The 19,290-nt window shown below is 49.1% G+C and overlaps 2 protein-coding genes across 2 annotated transcripts in view; one reads left to right on the forward strand and one right to left on the reverse strand.

The window, feature by feature from the left end:
- Positions 1-7,705, forward strand: part of LOC122369452 (DNA cross-link repair 1A protein-like) — a 28,689-nt gene extending 20,984 nt beyond the window's left edge. The window contains exons 9-13 of the mRNA XM_043344216.1: positions 412-555; positions 979-1,103; positions 1,643-1,818; positions 3,242-3,383; positions 3,849-7,705. Of these exons, the coding sequence (XP_043200151.1) occupies positions 412-555; positions 979-1,103; positions 1,643-1,818; positions 3,242-3,383; positions 3,849-4,117 (856 nt within the window). The 3' untranslated portion in view covers positions 4,118-7,705. The remainder of the gene's footprint in view (positions 1-411; positions 556-978; positions 1,104-1,642; positions 1,819-3,241; positions 3,384-3,848) is intronic.
- A 161-nt stretch (positions 7,706-7,866) lies between these two features.
- Positions 7,867-19,083, reverse strand: LOC122369448 (probable ATP-dependent RNA helicase DDX23). The gene is made up of 16 exons (XM_043344211.1): positions 18,930-19,083; positions 17,829-18,148; positions 17,404-17,575; positions 16,957-17,127; positions 16,491-16,670; positions 15,965-16,095; positions 15,198-15,327; positions 14,644-14,794; positions 12,428-12,531; positions 11,833-11,941; positions 11,252-11,427; positions 10,650-10,813; positions 10,097-10,226; positions 9,532-9,681; positions 9,009-9,141; positions 7,867-8,598 (listed from the first exon to the last, which is right to left on the reverse strand). The coding sequence occupies exons 2-16, from the start codon at positions 18,119-18,121 to the stop codon at positions 8,402-8,404; spliced, it is 2,391 nt and encodes a 796-aa protein (XP_043200146.1). The 5' UTR covers positions 18,122-18,148; positions 18,930-19,083; the 3' UTR covers positions 7,867-8,401.
- Positions 19,084-19,290: the final 207 nt, after the last annotated feature.

Here is a 19,290-nt window from a genome sequence, read left to right on the forward strand (position 1 = left end):
AATGGGACGGAATGATTTATCATTTAGGGAGGGAGATCCGAGATAGAAGAGGATAGAAATGCCATAAGCTGACCGACTCGAGGTACCTGGAACTGGAATCGGCAGAGTTGTGGCTGACGTGATCAAAGGGAATGGAGGAGCTATCTGCCGTGCAAAGGCAAAAGCTACTTAGTTGGGTCACCCAACCTCTGACCCAGCACGGCAGATTTAAGAGCTATGTACGATGTAGCTAGCTTTGTTCGTGGGTACTTGAAGTGAGAGAAGCAGAGGTACTGTCTGGTATGTGAACAAATATAACAAGGTGTATGTTTTTGGACAAAATCTAGCAGCCTTTTAGGGGCTGCTCGCGTAATTTTTCCTGTTCTTTCTCCGTCATCAACTGACCATTTCTCCCCCCCCCCCCGCCCCCAGCTGCCCGGGTGCCGTCATGTTCCTGTTCAAATTCAAGGACGGTCGCGCCATTCTCCACGTGGGCGATTTCCGCGCGGACCCGGCCATGGAGAGCTACCCGGAGCTGTGGAACACGTCCATAGACAGGGTCTACCTGGATACCACGTGAGTCAACAACCGGGATATCCGCGTGCGCAATGTGACAAATAGCCCAAATGCATCGCCTTATCTTGGACGACAACCTTGACGGCGCTAGTAATTGTCTACAAGGCGTATGGTGTCTGATACCCATGCTGACCCAGTGACAGTGGCCTAACGTGGCGATTTATTTCGGTCCGTAGCATTATAATCGGCCTCGATTCCCTAGCATTTTCTTACTCCTGATCTGATTCGATTAGACCCTTCCTCAGCAAGTCAGCTTTTCAACACCTAACACCTAAGAAGTCAGCTTTTCCGTTTTAATCACGCATGAATCGTCCGTGTTAAACCCCTTTGTTTGATCCATGTCCTATGTTGAACTCTTGTTCTGACCTATGTCCCATGTTAATTCCTTTCTCTCCCCTGACCTGACCCGTGTTGTAATTTCAGGTACTGTGACCCGGTGTACGACTTCCCTAGCCAGTCGGACATTTTACACCAGTGTGTGCGGATTGTCACCGAGGCCATACAGAAACACGCCAAGACGCTAGTCGTCTGTGGCAGCTACACCATCGGTAAGACTCATAGCTGTGGGAAGGGGAGGGAGAGCGTGGGCGTGGGGAATAAGGGTCTACATAAGAGTATTTGTGAGGGAGGGCGAATTGGGCTGGAAAAAGTGAATCACATTTAGCGCTGAGAGTTATTATCTCCGCAGTGTTGGCTTTCGAGCACCCTAGCTCATCGTCGTCATCATTATTTTCGTTTGTTTTATTTGGTTTGGTTTGGTTTGATTTTGCTTTGTTTTGTTTTGTTGGATTAGGCCCTTTCGGTCTGACAAGACCATTTCAGAGTCGGAAGGATGATAGCAATTAGGGGGAGACAATGGTCTGGGCAGACACCCTAGAGTGGGGGTTGCGGCACGGAGGAGAAGGATTTGAATGTCCTGAGGATGGAAACGACGGACGGGTGTGATCATTATCATCAGCTAGCGAGGACAGCAGCTGGACTTACACTTTGATGCGCTAGAGACAATATGTTTTCCTTCCACAAACAGCAGGTCGAAAAGACGCCCCTTTCTCCCTCCTACCTACCCCCCCCCCCCTTCTTCCCGCAGGCAAGGAGCGCGTGTTCCTGGCGATTGCCGAGGCTCTCGACTGCCTGTTCTGGGCGTCCGCGGACAAACGGCGCACCCTGCAGTGTCTGGAGGAGCGGGCCATCAAGAGACGACTGACCACCGAACAGCAGAGGGCCAGGATCCATGTCCTGCCGCTGGGACACCTGACCATGAAGGTGGGTGGACTGGGGGGATGGGGAAGTGGGGAGGCATGGTGGGGGAGGGTGACATGGGTGGGGGTTCTAGTGAAATGAAATGGGTATAATTAAAATATGCTTTGACAGATGTTAATGCGTTTTTTATCGATAGGGTTATGACTGGATTGGCTCTTGGGTGGTCATTTGTTGAGTGGGTTGGTGATTTACAATATGGACGGAGTAGCTCGTGTAGAAAATATATAACCTGGCTGTCAACAGATACAGATAATATATTCATGACAAATCCATGGTGCATGGTTTTTCATTGGCACACGTCAAACATTTACAACACAAGTAAAAGACCGGGCATAAAAAGCAGCACTCAACCACTCGACCTGAGCTAACCATGCGCCTCACACTGTTCTTTCAATAGATGCTTTTTGAGCTGGCGCCGAAAGTTTCGCACGGTGACGTCAAACGGCAGAGAGTCGTACTCACGCACTGCGCTATAACAGAGCCGCCGGCGACCGGCTTCCGTGCGGATTCTCGGCAGCGCGTGGTCGGCAGCTCTGCGCGTCTCGTACGAGTGACGCAGGGTGTCACCGATGGTTTGTGCGATCGCTTCCGGCTTTCCAGTCGTAGTGACCCTGTGCACCAAACTGATGCGATGGTACTTAGCAAGGTTAGGGGCATTCAACCACTCCAAGTCGCACAGAACGTCACTGATGTGGTCGTATTTACGACGGCCGCTAATAACTCGAGCACCGAAGTTCAGCAGTTTCTGCACACGATGAATCTGAGTAGCGGTGCACGTACCGTATAGCGAGAAGCAATATCTGATAACGGAGTTCACGAGCGCTTCTACTACCACAGGCAGAGAGGCCTTCGGTATAACGTGCCTGGCGTGCATCAGACCGATTAGGACACCAGTACACTTAGCTGTCACATAATCGATGTGCGACCTGAAGCTGAGATGATTGTCCATGACCACTCCGAGATTTTTGACAACTCTAGAGTCCGGAATAACAGCACCCATGGCAGTCAGTGTGACAGGCGGCAGTCCTCGCAGCATAGCGGGGGTTCCTAGTACAAGGACCTGCGTCTTAGCGGTGTTTAGCTTCATAGTGTTTGCGCAGAACCACTGGAAGAGACACTCTAGCGCCTGCTCCATGCGTTGGATGACCTGTGCCAAGTCACGCTTTTTACCGCTCACAAGAAGTTGAGTATCGTCTGCAAATTGCACGATTCAAGACATAGTTACACCTCAGCTGATAGGATGGGTGTTGCTGTGCTCGTTGATGCGAAACCAGCATAATTACCTATTGGACATGTTATGTTTGACGCGCTATTTGCATTACATCACCACTGCGTAAACTGGTGGTACTCATGCTCTATGCGTCATCAGTTTTCTTCTGTTATCTTCGACTTCTTTTACTGACCTGACTTTGTTTTTCGCCGGCAGACTCTTCAGAACTACCTGAAGATTTTCCAGTCGCAGTACACCCATATCGTGGCCATCAAACCGACCGGCTGGGAGCACGGCAAGGACCACGAGCCGCACGGAGACTTCAAGCCGAAAGTCTCCGGAAATATCGCCATATATGGTGAGAAACGGGACATAATGTGTGGACGATGGAAAGTTTGGGAATGGTGTTGAAAGTCTGGAATTATCATCGTGTTTAAGGAAGACCGTGTGTATGAACGAATGGAGGACATAACTGAAACTAAAATGAGACTGATGTAACAACCATGGAGGTCAAGCTGAGAACGAATTTCAGACTTGCGCGAAAGTGGCTCGATCCCTTCCGTGACCCGTCTCTAACCTTCTTGTTCTTCTTCTTTTGCACGTCATGTGGGCGTGCCCGCGGACGCGCCAAGCAGGGGCTGGTCGAGCGTAAGCTTGGACCGCCTCACAGGCCGTATGTAGTCTAAAATCTTACCAGCTAGCCCAGAGAAGACCTCCTCGTGGGCTTGAAAGGCTACAATGGAAAGCCTGCGTCTCGTCGAGGCATACTCGTATCACGTATGCTGGTCACTATTTCTCTAACCCCTCTTGGCCGTCATTTCAGGTGTGCCGTACAGCGAGCACTCGAGCTACTCCGAGCTGAAGCGATTCGTACAGTTCGTCCAGCCGCGTGAGATCATCCCCACGGTCAACGTGGGCAGCGCAGCAGCGCGCGCTCAGATGGACTCCATCTTCAGAGGCTGGCTGTCCGAGGGACGACCCAAGCCTCGCTCCCTCCCTGCCCCTGCTGCACCAGCCCCAGCAGCCTCGGCAGCAGCGAAGGCCACGGCGCAGGCCCCAGCAGTGACCACTGCGGCAGGCAGCAGCGGATGATAGAGCGACGGAGCTCGCAGTGATGAATACAGGGTGAGGACGGCAATATGCCGAGGATTCCAGCCTGAGGCTGAGAATCCACAGCTGACAGATCGTGATACGTAATCGGATGGACGTGCCAGCTCGCACGCGAACGCACGCGCAGTGCGTGTAATGTACGCGCGTGGTGCGCGATTAGCGCGCGTACGTGCGTGCGCATATACGTACGTGCGCATATACGTACGTGAGTGATTCGTTGTTACTGAATTTAACGTTAAGACTCGCCTATTTATTACGGTTGCAGGCGCTGCGCGAGATTTGTTGGTGTTGTGTGAGGCGCTGGCGGCTGCGGCGGTTGTCGGATTGGGCTGCTGGGAGTGGCGAGGATTGGGGCAGGGGCGAGGCGTCCAGGGGAGGGGTAGAAGAGAAGGGGTGGTCAGAGGTAGGGGAGGGGGGGGGGGGGGCACAATGTTGGGGAGGGGCGGGTGAAAGCCAGGGGAGACTTAAGGCTAGGAAATAATGTTTTTGATAAGATCTGTCCTGTCCTGTAACAAAAGGGTTTCTATCCGGTAAAAAGCGAGAGTGAAAGTCGTTTTTAAATTGTGGCTTTGCTTTTCGATGTGTTTCTGTTTTATACGGAAAGGGCTGGACCCGCTAAATATACAGATATACAGGTCTTATTCCTAAGGGAAGGAGGGATATATGTGGAGTGGGATGTGGAGGGGTTTCGACTCTAGCCAGCCTGGGGGGGAGGGAGGTTGCGTCTGTCATGTGTTCAGTGATAAGTTCCACTAAGTCAGTCAGCTGAGTGATGTGTAATGAACGACAGATCCGCGGCAGTCCTCTCTTGTAACGACCGCCACCCGGGTCTTTTTGTATGTTTGTGTGTTAATGAGTGTGTGGGTGTCCTCCCTGTTACCTGACTGATAGGTGTGTTTGTGTGTGCGACTGGTGAACCGTGTATGTCCCATTCTGATGGATTCATAGCTGTTGGAGACACGATCTGACTGATCTGGCCGTTTCAACTGTCTTTTGTGGTGTAAAAGGTAGCGTGCTCTGATGTGTCGAGAATGTGTGCCAGTCTCATGCTGCTGCAGTGTTATCCGCCTATGTGTTTCGTCTGCCTGTGCGAGTCCAACTGACGTGTCTGTGATGCTTGTGATGGAATTTGTGTTGTTTTAGTTTGTTGTGTGTCTGTCTTGGAGAGTGGAGATTACAGCTAATTAGCTCAGCTTGTTTGTTACCACATTTCCAGTTTGCCACAATCTTTGCTTACCTATTCATAGACCGTATGTAGCTATGCGCTTAGCTCCTTCTTAGAACACCTGAAATACTCTTCAACTTGCTCATATGAGCATTCACCAACGAATTCGGGTCTTCAGAATCAAATTGAGTGAAATCAAATTATATATTATACCGGAAGAATCAACCCTTCCTCGGGTATCGCACTAAGTGAATCAGATTTATCCTTCAGACCTGCGTCAGCAGCTAGTGGTCGCGGTATCATCCCATATTTCGAACCGTGTCGGGTCTACGTGGGATGTTTCTCCTGCCAACTACACATTGCATTTGCTGCATTTCTGGGGTGGGTGGTTTTAGGTTGTAGTTGTCAAAGAACGCCAGTTGAGAATACTTTCGCCCACTCGTAACGCTAAAGAAACTACACGGATGCAGATACACAAGTATCAGATACAAAGTCTGGCGTTATCGACGCTAGTTTGAAACCTATTGCATTTAAGGAACCGTAGATACTAGATATACGCCGGGTAGCTCGCCCCCTCTCCCCGTAACAAGTTATCCGAACATCTATCTGGACCTCAGACGGGTTTTTCGCCGGCCTGCAATTCATTATTACACTGTCTAAATTGTAACTGTCTGGAATGCATCTGTGTAACATGACTGGATGTTGCATGCTGACTGAGGCTTCTTAACCCAAGTGAGACATGTCGGGAGCGTGAGATATCGTATAACTCCGTGAACTCGTCTGTTGTGAATTATGTCGTGTTTGTGTCCGTAACTGTCTCCGTAACATGCTCCGTAACGTGGTTCGTGATTGTGTCGTGATGTAAACCGTGACGCCATAACAGGCCGTGATGTGGGTGGGTGAGAGTCGTGATTCTCACTCAGTGAGAGTCGTTGATTCTCGGTGAGATCGTTGCTTCAGTCGGAGTCAAGAGATGGAGCCAGGTTGTGTGTTGACTCCCAGAGTGTGTTGTTTCGTTGTGTTGTGTTCTGGACAGAGTTGAGGAGTCTGGGAAATATGAGGAAAGAGGGAGGGGGGATGTCGCCAGTCTAGTCAGCGCGTGGGGACAGGGCAGAGCAGGGGAGTACGAAGGCAGAGCGCGGGGTGGGACGGGTCGCCCCCAACAGGCAGCAGCCGAGACGGTCCGGCAGTCTGTCGGCACTGTTTGTGTGTCTGTCTGCGAATGTGTATCCGGCAGGATCCGGAATACACCGCCTGACAGTGTAGCGCCATGAGTTTCACACGTGCGCCAGGTGTGTCTCGTGCGTTTGTATGCGTGTGTGCAGGAGTAGGGTGTAAACGCTCAGCGCTGGCATCGCGAGAGCTACATTGTGCCGCGCCGAATATTTTTTGCATCATTTTCGTTATCGTTTTTTGAGCTGGCGAAGTTGCGGTGAATTTTATGTGAGGTTCGTCGTGCAGGCTAGAACCGGTGATTTTTATCGTTCTGTTTTGGAATTCGTTGCACCATTTTGACGAACTCGTGTTCAGAAACTGGGTTTTGTATGTGGGCGTCAATCGTATTCGTGGACACACTATTTGGACGTGATATTTTTTGTTCGGAAGTTAAATGCGCCCATTGCCGAACAACATGGTTTTCGAGCATCCAATCACGGCTGTCTGTTTTTCTCGTAAGGTTACCATTGTTTGTGCAAACTTCACCAACGGTTAACCTTATTTTAGGAGCTTTTAATTCCCTTCAAAAGGCGGCATATTCAAACCCTACTGTATGCATGAAATGTGGTGCAATTGGCGAACGTGCAATGTGGTCACTTCGAGCCCTATATCTGTCTCATGTAAACTTACCCCACATACCCTGGTGAGCTCTGCTGACCTGAATGGGTTCCTTCACCCCTTCTCCGCCGCGTTGTGTCGTGCGTTGGGTGTCTGCCGCGCGATGTTACTATCATGTGATGTGATGTATCTGATGTGAGATGTCAATGTGGGCGGTCGTCCGCCAGGCCCATCCGTCGTCAGCGGACGCAGACAGTTCAGTGTATGTGCTTTCGTACGTTTTTAGGCTAGCCTGCTAGTATTAGTCTCGTGTGCCCGCGCGCACATCTGTGATGGTCGTCGCGCTCCATACTGTAGCGGGCGCGGTTGTCGCCGGTCGGCGCCACGTGTTATTGTTAATCCTGCCGGGTGTCCACGTGGCACGTGCCGGTGCCACGTCTCGTGTGAGAGCGGGTGATAGAGGCGGCGCGCGGAGAGTGAGCGATGTGCCGCCACTGCGGCCGTGGGACGAGGACCGCCGCTCCTGCGGGGTGGGCCCACAACGGTCCCAGAGAAATGCTCAAACGACGGGCGCGGCGCACCGAAATGACGCAAACTGTGGCTGCTTTCCAAATAAAACGATGTCTATTGGATTGTGTGGTGTGATGAGAAAGAATTTGACGTTTAGTTTGCAGTGGGATGAAGGCAAAAGTGAGAGTTAATGACTTTACGGTCTAACTAAAGGAATCACATTAAAAGTTTCGACACTATATAATTACGTGAAACCCAACACAACTGCTTCAAAATAAGAAAATATCGTTTGTACAAAATGTCGTATTTCATACAGTCAACACATCATGTTATTTACATTGTCGGTCTCCACTACAATGCGCAGCACCTTCCTCCCTTCCAACACAAAGCACCTTCCTGATGACCCACTATCGGTCGTGGCTAGGATCTAGCTCTGGAGCTTCTGTCTCCATTATTGGTTGACAACGGCCACCGTCTGAGAATATGCGCGCCAAAAAAAGCCGTGCTTCCTCCATCGATAGTGTGAGAGCTGCAGCCACCTCACCACCATTAGTGTTGGATAGGCGATTCGAGAACACCAGTCTTCATGACAAGAACGAGATGGTTTACACTCATGGATGTTACAATCAAACAAAAACATTTTATTTGTCGCCTCGTGCAAAAAGTCCTCATCGTTCTTCACTAGACAAACTTCCCACCATTTTCCTTCCTAACTTCAACTTGTTGAGTTGCCTCCCGGAGCTCAACATTCTCTCACCCCCTCGCCATTCCGCTTCAAAAACTCTTGCTCGCTCCCAACCCCCTTCTTTCGTCCTCGCCTACACATAAATCTTCTCCTCCTTCCTCTTCTTGTTCATCACCGTTCCGGGTTTGTGCTGTGCGTCGGGGTGGTTGGCCAAGTCGGCCGGGCATTGGCTGATGGGTGATGACACGAGCAGCTGTTTGAGGTCGTAGAACACGGCTGAATCTTCCTGTGTGATGAATGTTACAGCCACGCCGTTCTTACCGGCTCGACCTGTATGAAAAGGAGAAGGGAGGGAAGTCAGATTCAGATTTCAGAACCAATAGGCATGGCTCGGTAATTTGGAATGAGATTGACCTTAGACCTATCATCACAATAAACGTTTATCGGTCGATCACACGTCGTTTATCCGTCGTGTTTTCAGTAGGTATGATGTTCCGCCGGGTTTAGTTTCAACTGTAATCGTCTTTCACTTTTGGCAAGATATTTCAAGCTTTCTAGCAATGGTTTCATGTTTTGCCATTTCTTTTTATCTGTACATAGATCCGACTAACGCCATGCTGAGAACAGTAAAGCAACATCAAACAGATAACAGCAGTCAACACTGCCCTTACCGAGGCCCGCTTCTGCATCCTCGCGGATCCTCCTCTCCTCCCCCACCGTTCCTGCACCCCCGTACCGACCTGTGCGACCGATCCTGTGTGTGTAGGCCTCGATGGTCTTGGTCATGTCGTAGTTGATGACCATGCTGACGTCCTTGATGTCGATACCGCGGCCGGCAACGTCAGTCGCCACCAGGATGTCCTTGCTACCCGCCTGTAAACGAAAACGAGAACCGTGTTTGACAGCGGGCCGGTGCGGGAAAAGGTAGAAAATGAGGTAGTTGGGCATGCAGGTGTAAAAATTAAGCCAACCCCATTAAATTGTTACAAATGACCTATTTGCAAATTACTGTCAAACAGGTGAGCAGTGGCGTTGGCCGTTGAATCCAGTAAAAAAAAAAAACGATACAATTATATCGCAAAAGCTTAAAAGTTGCAAATAACGGGGCAAAGCATGACCTCGATCCCGCAACAAAAACGCTAAAACGAGTTTTCCAACTAGTATATGAGAGCACCATCCAATGTTGTATCATCAAGAAAACCCGCAAAACCCACCATCACAGCTTCTACCTTATCGCGCCCTGACCCGCCGCGCCGCCCTTACCTTGAGACTTCCCAGCGCAAACTCTCGCTGCTCCTGGCCCTTTCCTCCGTGGAGCGTGGCGGCGTTGTAGCCCAGCTTCTCCAGGCCGCGTGCCAGCACGTCGGCTCCCTTCTTTTGGTTGACGAAGATGATGACTGGCGGCTCCACGCCCTGAAAGAGAAGGGGTGGGGGTGAGATTGTGGTACAGACTACAGAAGGGTAGGCGAGTCGCGTTACAATATATATTTCTGTGTGAAGCGTTACGAAAAACGTGGTCGCACGAGAAAAAAACTTTGTGCCACTTAGCAAAAGCTAGGAGAAAAAAGTGAATAAATTTGAGTTGTCCATTCAACTGACAAGTGATTGGTGGCCTATGGGCGTCCACTTGCCCGCTTACCATCAGGCTCCCACGCCCCGATGCCATAAAACAAAATATACCCGCAACTGAAAATACTACTTCCAACTTTCTGAAGGACAAAAAATAATCCTTTATTCCAAAGCTCCTTTTCGAAATCCTCAACTTAAGCACAACACTACATCATAGACCCAGTCCTGACCCCCCACCGTCCCCGTCCTCTGTCCTGACCTTCTGCAGCAGGGCCATCAGCTTGGTCCTCTTCTGCGCCTCGGTGACCAGGTAGACGATTTGTTCGACCCGCTCGGCCGGTTTGCTGCCGCCGCCGATATAAACCACCGCCGGCCGGCGCAGGTAGTTCCTGGGGGTGGCAGAGGGTATAGATAGTTGGTGGAGGGCGAAGGCTAACCGGTGATGTGGTTGCGCGCATAATTCTATAACCATGACGACTGTGATCATCTTTGGGTTTTTGATAACGGTTAGACCGAATTGGTCATCGGCACCCTCAAATGCACGCACAAAGTATTGTTGAGTAGACACGCATAAATTCGTCATATTTGTCCAGCTATTCTCCTTATTCATCAATATCATCTGTTCTTCAACATTCTCCTCCAAAATCTACCCCTTTCATTTTGATTCAGTAGTATCCTAAGAAATATCATCTCACTCACTCCTACCGCTGTTTTCCAACATACTCTACCATAGCTTACTCTATCCTGCTCTTCCAACAAACACTCTCACCTACTCTTCAACCTTCTCTGGCCCATCCTCACCACCGACTCACCTGGCCAGTCGCTCCACCGACGGCGGCATGGTAGCGGTGAACATCACTGTCTGCCGGTAGCGGTGCTTCGACTTGAAGTTCTCCAGCAGATGGTCCTCATCCTCTGCCTGATCCGTGTCAGGCTTGGCGTTCGATACGGGCATGTGCTCGAGGATCTTCTGGACCTGGGGGAACGAAAATTACATGTTTAATTAATGTACTCGAACATTAATCTGGATATAGTGTCTTGTGGGACATTGCTCTAAAAAGCATCCACTTTAAACACAGCTCACTCGTTTCAAATGTTGGTAAATATTTAAAAGGCACATTATAACCTAGAGGACACGTCAAAATCTTATTTGAACAGCTAATGATGAAGAGGCTGTCAAAAGTATTTCTTCCCCACAGTAAATTAAAGTGTAAAACTGAATACTAAAAAACTAGCGCATTCTGAGCTACACTTGATCGTCACCCCGAAACATACTCCCCACTCTATCTAAAAATCCCGCCTCCCAGTCCAACTTTCTCAAATATCTCGCAATCCTTCCGAACCGAATCCTACCTTCCGAACCTGTACCACAACAAACCGTCACCTCTACCCGTACCCCAAAACCCGTACAAACCTCCGGCTCGAAGCCCATGTCAATCATCCTGTCAGCCTCGTCCAGCACGATGTAGACACATCGCGACAGCACCAGGTAGCGGTTCTCGAGCACGTCGATCAGTCGACCGGGCGTGGCGATGACGATCTCACAGCCCAGACGCAGCTTGAAGCCCTGGTCTTCCCTGCTCAGACCGCCTGCGAAGCGGGAAAGAGGGAGGGGGAGGGGAGAGTTAGATAGGGAAACATATATCAATCGACGGCGAGGAGTGTCACTGCTCTATTATGGCTTGGCTGTGCCAATCAGGAGACACTTCAGACACATAATTTAAGGACCCAGGCAGAGCCTGCGGATTAGGCGGTAATAGCCAAACGTACTTACTGAACTCAACAATCCACATATTCATGAATGACCAAAGAAGCTGATGAAAGGCAGCTGAGGGCCTTATGGCTATAGCTAGTCCTCAAATTCAGCAATATTCAAAATATAAGATAAGCCAAACACCGCTTTCTCATCTTCCTTCACTCTACTCGTAGCGCATAACAACCCGTCACTTTCCCAATCGTCCCGCCATTCCCGCTCTTTTCCCCTTCTTCACTCACCTATGACGGCCACCGTCCGTATTCCGAGCGGTGATCCGAACTTGTTGGACTCCTCCTCGATCTGTTGTGCCAGCTCGCGGGTCGGCGCCATGATTATGGCGTACGGACCCTGAGGCGCAGAGACACGCGTTATCAATGGCTTGATGCTGATGGGTGAAAATGAGCTTTGGAGACGAACATACGAGAGGACAGACGGAGGGTCTGATCAGGGTATACTGAATTGGGGTCTGGTGATGTCAGCTTAGTATCAGCCGGATGCTGGAAGCTAAGCCGTTTTTGGCGAAAGGAATAACCGTGGAAGAGTGAAGAAAACAAAGGAAGCAAATGCAGAGCATTTGCGAAAGTGAAATGAACGCATTTAGGCACATAAAAAATATCAAGGTTGTGAGTTCGTTTCTCACTAAGAGCACATTTACATGAGTGGACTAAAAAACTTCACTGGACCACAAGCCATCAAACCCTATATGAAGCCCACCTCCTACCTACCGACAGGCGACAAGGCTGTTCGATTACATAATAACTTAGTCTTCGAGTCGTACGCCTCGAGTTGAACCTCGAGTTAAACGCTCCTCGATTCTTGATTTCTATCCCTCACCTGATCCTGATCCTCGATGAGGGTCATCTTGGGCAGGCTCCTGATCCAGACCAGTAGTGGGATGAGGAAGGCCAGAGTTTTACCGGAGCCGGTCTCAGCCACACCTGTGAAGTACATACGGCGCAGGGTTAGACGAGGGTTACACACAGCGCAGGGTTAGACACTCGACGGGCACTAGGCTGATAATGGGCACTTGCTGATGCGAACAGTGACGATGCAGAGCAAATGCAGATATATTGCATTTGTTCTCACGAATAGCAGAATCGTTTTGCTCCCAAAGAAATCGATGAAGAAATGATGTAGGCACCTAAAAATGACATCGCAGACAATAAAAAAAAATCATATCACGATATAAAGGCCGATGAAATGCATTAGGGTGAAGTCGTATAAGAGTACGCACTTAGTGGATTTCTTGCTCTCATTTGTTTAATATTTGAAAGAAAGAAATCGCAAATAGAGAATATTAAAGTTCATTGAATTAGCCATCAACCCATGGGGCAACGATCCTTCAGCGTAAATGGAAGTGGTCTAAAAATGACATTTTCTGAACCGCTGCAGTTGCGTACTCTTACCATATGGGGTGTGTAAGAGTACGCACGCCAGGCGGGTGGAGTACGCAAGCATATGAACACACACCTATGCAGCTTGTACTGTCCAAATGCTTAACTTCAAACTCAGAAGGCATTTAAGTTAATTCTAGTATCCAAAAAGAAAAACATAAAATAAATATTTCAAGTCTATAAATCAGGAAATAATCATGTCGTGTGTTTCTTTTAAAAAAAAATGCACAATCAAAAGGGAGAATAACTCGTATTTGGAAGAATTTCGGGTACGCATCTGCATCACAGTGCTCCATTGATGATATACCTACAAAACAAACGCCATTGAGCGATAGATTAATAACTTTATATTTTTGTATATTCGATTTAATGTATAATTCTGCGTACTCTTACCCTCCTGAACAGTGCGTCCTCTTACCGTACATGCAATTCGCGCATAAACAACTCCGAAACGTTGTGCAAAACTTCGCAAACAGAATATTGAACTGCACAGTATTTCCCCAGATAACCTCACAAGTTTCCCACAACAATCACGGAAATGTACCTTATCTCAACTGCCAAGTATCAAAATTATTGTACCATACCATAATAATATCATAATGTTCGAAAATAATATTCATCGCCTTAAACTCAACAGCGTCGCCGCTCAACGCCCACGTTCCGTTGGTGACAAGCACGCACTGGCGGCTTCATGTCACTTCATGAACTCGACAAACCCGCGTTGCTAAGCAACCGAAACAGCTGATGCGTACTCTTATCGCCCGCGTACTCTTACCCACCCTTACCCTACAGCTGTCAACTGAATGCAAAAAAAATGCATGGATGAGCACCTTTATTCAAGTGATTCAATGCGACCCAGATATTAAATGGAAAACTAGCTTATCAAACCAGTATAACGCCTTTTGGGGCGACTAACGGAGCGAGCGAGGGGATGGGCCTTGCACGTGCAAAATTGCGAGGGGGTACCTCCAACTGACTTGTGCACGGCACCCTACTAACCGGTCTCTAGCAATGTGCCAAATTTGGGCACAATTGGCCCAGCCGTTCTCGAGATCTGGAAGCGGCACCCTGCACGTGCGCACGTGCAAAATGGGTCCCAACTGACTTGCGCACGGCACCCTACTAACCTGTCCCTAACTGTGTACCAAATTTGAGCGCAATCGGTGGAGCCGTTCTCGAGATCTGGAAACGACCCCTGCACGTGCGCACGTGCAGCAGCGCCCCAACTCTGGCACATGGATATGCAGTGCCTAGTGGGTGCCTACCTACATGCCAACTTTCAGCGCAATCGGCCAAGTAGTTACCGAGATATTGCAACAATTACAAAACGGACACCTCTTCGTTTTGCGCGTGGCACGTGCATAAGGGGTCACCCACTTGCATCGGGAATAGTCCAATACTTGGTAGAAGGAATGAAGCTACCCTACAAAAATTGCCGCGTGTAAATCGGTCAAGTGGTTGCTGAGATATAGGTAAGCCTCGCAAAAGCGTGACCACGGCCGGCCGGCCGGCCGGCCGGCCGCTCATACTCAGAAATTTCCGTTAATCTAAGGAAAGACTACGCTCGCTTCGCTCGCTCCGTAACTAATCATATATGTGCCCGACTCGCCACGTCTGCAGCTGTCAACAATATCATCAATCGTTCAGCCATCTCACCGATGATATCCCTGTTCTGGAGTCCGATGGGGATGGCCTGACGCTGGATGGGAGTCGGCTCCCGGTACCCGACCTTGTCGATAATCTCCAGAATGTCGCGGCTGATGCCACTCTCCTTCCACTTTCTGATCGGGTTCGGCACTTTACCGCCCTGTGGGAGGGAGGAATGAGGGGAAATTTCAGGGTAAAGAGACAACTTATAGAGACAATCGGCATGCGATTGAGACAATCAGACAACGCAGGCGGCCACTGTCACATGACACAGGCGCTAGCGAGGCTGCTTATTTGATGAGGCTGCAATTTATAAAACCACTTAAATACCTATGACAGATGTTGATTTTTATGAAATCATGGACCTCTGTATGAAATTGAAAGAAGAGATAAAAAAAGTCAAGCGAAGAGTTGAACATAGCCAGTAGCCACTATGCTACAATTTTAACGGGAGTGAACGAAAAGAAAACTCGAAAACACCGTCAAAATAGAATCGCCCTAGACTGGGAGTGATAATTCCAGGCGATATCATAATACCTATCATCCTCCAATATATGTCTCACCTTGATGCTGATGTTGTAGTCCTCTCTGAAGATGCGCCAGTCCCTCTCGGTCATTTTCTCCAGCTCTTTGTCCGACCAGTGACGGTCGTCCCAGCGCTGCTTCTCCTCACGCCGCTTCAGCTTCTTCAATCTGGGGAGGAACACGGGCGGAGGTCAGTGGAAATAGCATTTGACACTCTTATACATCAGGCAGCAAGAACATCAGGCAACAGCTCACCTCTTGCTCCGTTTTCCACAACCTATTTCACACATATCCTTAAGTATCCGTCATTTCTGGTCATTTCCATCCTTTTTCCTTCCTTTGTCCCGTCCATTTCATCTTTTTCTATAGTCCTTCAGTCTAGTGTCTCTCTAGTTTCTGAACACTTACAGCTTCACTGTATCACTTCTCCCTATGGCCCTTTTTCACTCCCTCCAGTCTCCCTCTCTGACCTCATCCCTCTCACTCAGCTCTCCCTCTCCCACCTCTACCACTCGCTCACTCAACTCAACTCACTCACTCACTCACTCACTCACTCACTCACTCACTCACTCACTCACTCACTCACTCACTCACTCACTCACTCACTCACTCACTCACTCACTCACTCACTCACTCACTCACTCACTCTCACTCACTCACTCACTCACTCACTCACTCACTCACTCACTCACTCACTGACGCACGCACGCACGCACGCACGCACGCACGCGTCCTGTCCCGTCCCATCCAGTGACCCGTCCCGTCCCGTCCCGTCACCCGTCCCGTCCCGTCCCCCTTCTCCCACCTCTCCTCCTCCTGGTCCTTCTCTGCCATGGTTCGTCGCGTCTCCATCAGCTCCCCATAGAACTGGCTGTTTTCCTTCTTCTGTGTTTTGATGTCGATACCGGCAATGTGGCCACGACCGAACAGCTGGATCTGGTGACAGGCGAGAAAGATCGATTATTAATTCGGCCTCAAAGACAAACAAGGTATTGGTGCCTGGTTGGCTCGGACCCTTTTGTGAAATAACATGATCTGAGAACATTTTAGAAACATGAAGACTAGCAAAGCGCATATCGGTGAAGGAAACACGCAATAATTTCAACTCTTCTAAGAATTTTGAATGTTACCTCCCATGAATTTTACGCTCGAAACGCAGTTGAGGAAAAATATACGAACGAGTTACCATGTTTATCAGCAGAAAGGAAAAGATCATATATCATGTTTTTCCTCAATATTTCGAAACATAATCGGAATAGAGAATGTATGTATGTCGCAGTTGTAGTGGCTTGCCCGTCTATCCCACCTTCCATTGAACCACTTTCACTAACCTGATGTTTCTCCTTGTAGAGCGCGTTGTAATCCGTCGACGTATCCTCTCCAGCATCCCAGTCAAACACAAACTTTCTGTCGTTGAGGCGCCGCACACGCCGCTTGCGTTTGACGATACCAAGATAACGCTCTCGAATGGCTTCCTCCTCACGTTGTTTGTCTTTGCTGACCTCACCGCCCTGGGGATGGGTAGGGGAAGGCCAGGTCATAGGTCATGGCTGCTTTATCGAGCCAACCTTGAGGGAATGCAGGAATACGAGGCAGTCCGGGCAAAAATGACAAGTAAGAGGTAAGCATGAAGTTGACATTCAACTTAAAAATATCGTAATGTTCAACTCTTCTATCTCCCTCCTCCTCCTGTCTCACACAACTCTAACTCTGTCTGCTACATTTATCCCCATCTCTTCCTCTAACTCTCCTCTCTCCCTCTCTCTCTCTCTCTCTCTCTCACTCTCTCTCTCTCACCCCGCTCTGTCCCGCACGCCGGTCTCTGTCTCCACGATCGGGTCTCGGCGGCCGGCGGTACACATCTTGTCGCTCTTGACGTCGCTGCTGATCCATACTCCGCTGACCCTCGGCAGCAAACTCCTGACGCTTCTGACGCTCCTCCTCCTGCTGGCGGCGCTGCTCCGCCACCTATCGGCCGAGGAGGGAACTAGATATAGAGGGCAGCACAGCAGATAAAGATGGAGGATCGTGGTCCACATTTGAAAACAGTGAACATGGTGCGGATAAGAAATACAAATTAAGCAACAATTTCTCCATTCCATGGAATTAGTAACACATATATGTCCTTGAAAGGAATTAACAACAGGAGGAAGTCTTAGGAAAGGTTTAAGAGCATCATCTCTATAGAAAAGACAGGACAAGTGCCAATGATGATAAAAAGAACACCCATGAGCTGCTGCTCACCGCTTCTTGTCGCTTCCTCAGTGCCTCTGCTACTCTTTCCTCCTTTGTGAGAAACTTGGGCTTGCTCTTGGCCTCCTCCTCCGCCTTCTTCTTTGCCAGAAGTTCCTCCAGTGACAGTGGCTCCTTCTTCACTTCAGGCTGTTCTTTTTCTTCCTCCTCTTCATTTTTAGCTCTAAAATGGGGGAGGATGGAACTCAGCATTACAGATTGATAAGCTTGAAAATGCTGACTGTTATTACATAATTTCCATGAATGCAATATAGCAGGTTTATAAGCAAACATCTACTAGCATTTATTACAAAATTATTGGCGATTAGCGCTGCCTTCTGTAGTTGAGTTTCACATAGCGACCGGAAACAATTGCAATACAAACAATGTGACACGGCCCACACAAATAAGTGCAAGAAATAGCATCCGATACTCACGCATGTTTCTCATCGCGAGGAGAGCGCGACCTCCGCCTCTCACGGTCCCGGTCCCTGTCCCGATCTCGGGTCCGGTCCCGGTCTCGGTCTCGGTCCTTTTCACGGCGGTCTCTTCCGCCTGGGGAGCGACTTCTGCTTCTCGGGCGCTTCCGTGACTCACGCTCACGCTCGCGGTCACGATCACGATCTCTTTCACGATCACGATCTCTTTCACGATCGCGATCTCGTTCGCGATCTCGGTCGCGCTCGCGACCTCTCTCGCGCTCCCTGCCTTCCCGTACATCAGAAGGCATGATTCTTGGTGATTATTGCACAACAATCTGAAATATTGAGAAGAGTAGCTAGTTTGGGCAGTTTTGTTCAGCTGTATTTAGGTTTGTATTTTTATAAACTCAACATCCAAGAAAAAAGTTGCTGGATTTTTCATCAAGCCTTGAAAAGGGCAGTTAGCGTTCTCAATCTCTGTTCTAAGGCATACATGTATAGTTAGGTCAGGTTTGGTCTGGTTTTATTTGAAAGCATGTCTGGGAATGGCACCTCTCCTAGGTTTGCAACAATAAGCGCAACACCTGCTTTACGACTACCACTCCAATCTAGAGCTGTTGGCTCCTATTGATTCCGTAGGGGTGTTCACGAATCACGGGCACCACATTCCACAAACTGCTGAGTGCGATCATTGCGGTGTGTGGTGTGTGCAGCAGGCGTGGGGGTAGGGTTCAGGGGATGGGTAGGTGATTCTAACGTCACGGCTGCGTGTGGTAGACGGTCCCGTGGCCAGTCCTGACCCGCCACAGCACTCGCTGTGTGCAGTAACGGAATGCTGACGTATGGACACAGTGGGCAGATCTTATAGCCTGTGTACGGTCTGACTGCACACAGGGCCCGTGAACAACCCTCAGAACTCACAAACATCCTCATAAAACTAACCCCATTTTCAACAACCCAAAAATCTTGTCATGCATACATAGCCCGTGCATGGGTGCAATTGGCATTGGCAATGGCTGTGCATATTGGTGAGCCTATTCATATTGCACCCCTTGCACGAGCAAAACAACCATTACAAACGGGTGATAATTATGAAAAGGGTAAAAGCATCCATACCATGCGAAATGCAAATTCTTCCACAAAGCCTTGCTCCGCTTGCTCCAAGCTCCAAGCTAACTCAAAAAATAGGATGTTCATTACTCTACATCGTTGCGAAAGTGATCCTGTTTTGCCTAGCAACCTTCACTTTTACCAGCTGGTTGCCGCGCAAACTGCTTTTCCGTGCTTGCTGAAACTGTTTAAGAACACAATTGTTAAGAAAACTGTTTTCGCTAAATGTAGCAGCAGCGTAGAAATTGTAAACAAAGAAAACGTTTCAGCTTGTGTAATTTACATTTGGCAGCATCATCAGATTTATTTGGACGTCATACTATGCTTCCATATCTGTTTATTTCTAATGGAGTTCTTTGAACATCAG

The sequence above is a fragment of the Amphibalanus amphitrite genome, unplaced genomic scaffold, assembly GCF_019059575.1.
Source record: "Amphibalanus amphitrite isolate SeventyFive unplaced genomic scaffold, NRLGWU_Aamphi_draft 001036F_arrow, whole genome shotgun sequence".
In the NCBI taxonomy this organism is placed as follows: domain Eukaryota; kingdom Metazoa; phylum Arthropoda; class Thecostraca; order Balanomorpha; family Balanidae; genus Amphibalanus; species Amphibalanus amphitrite.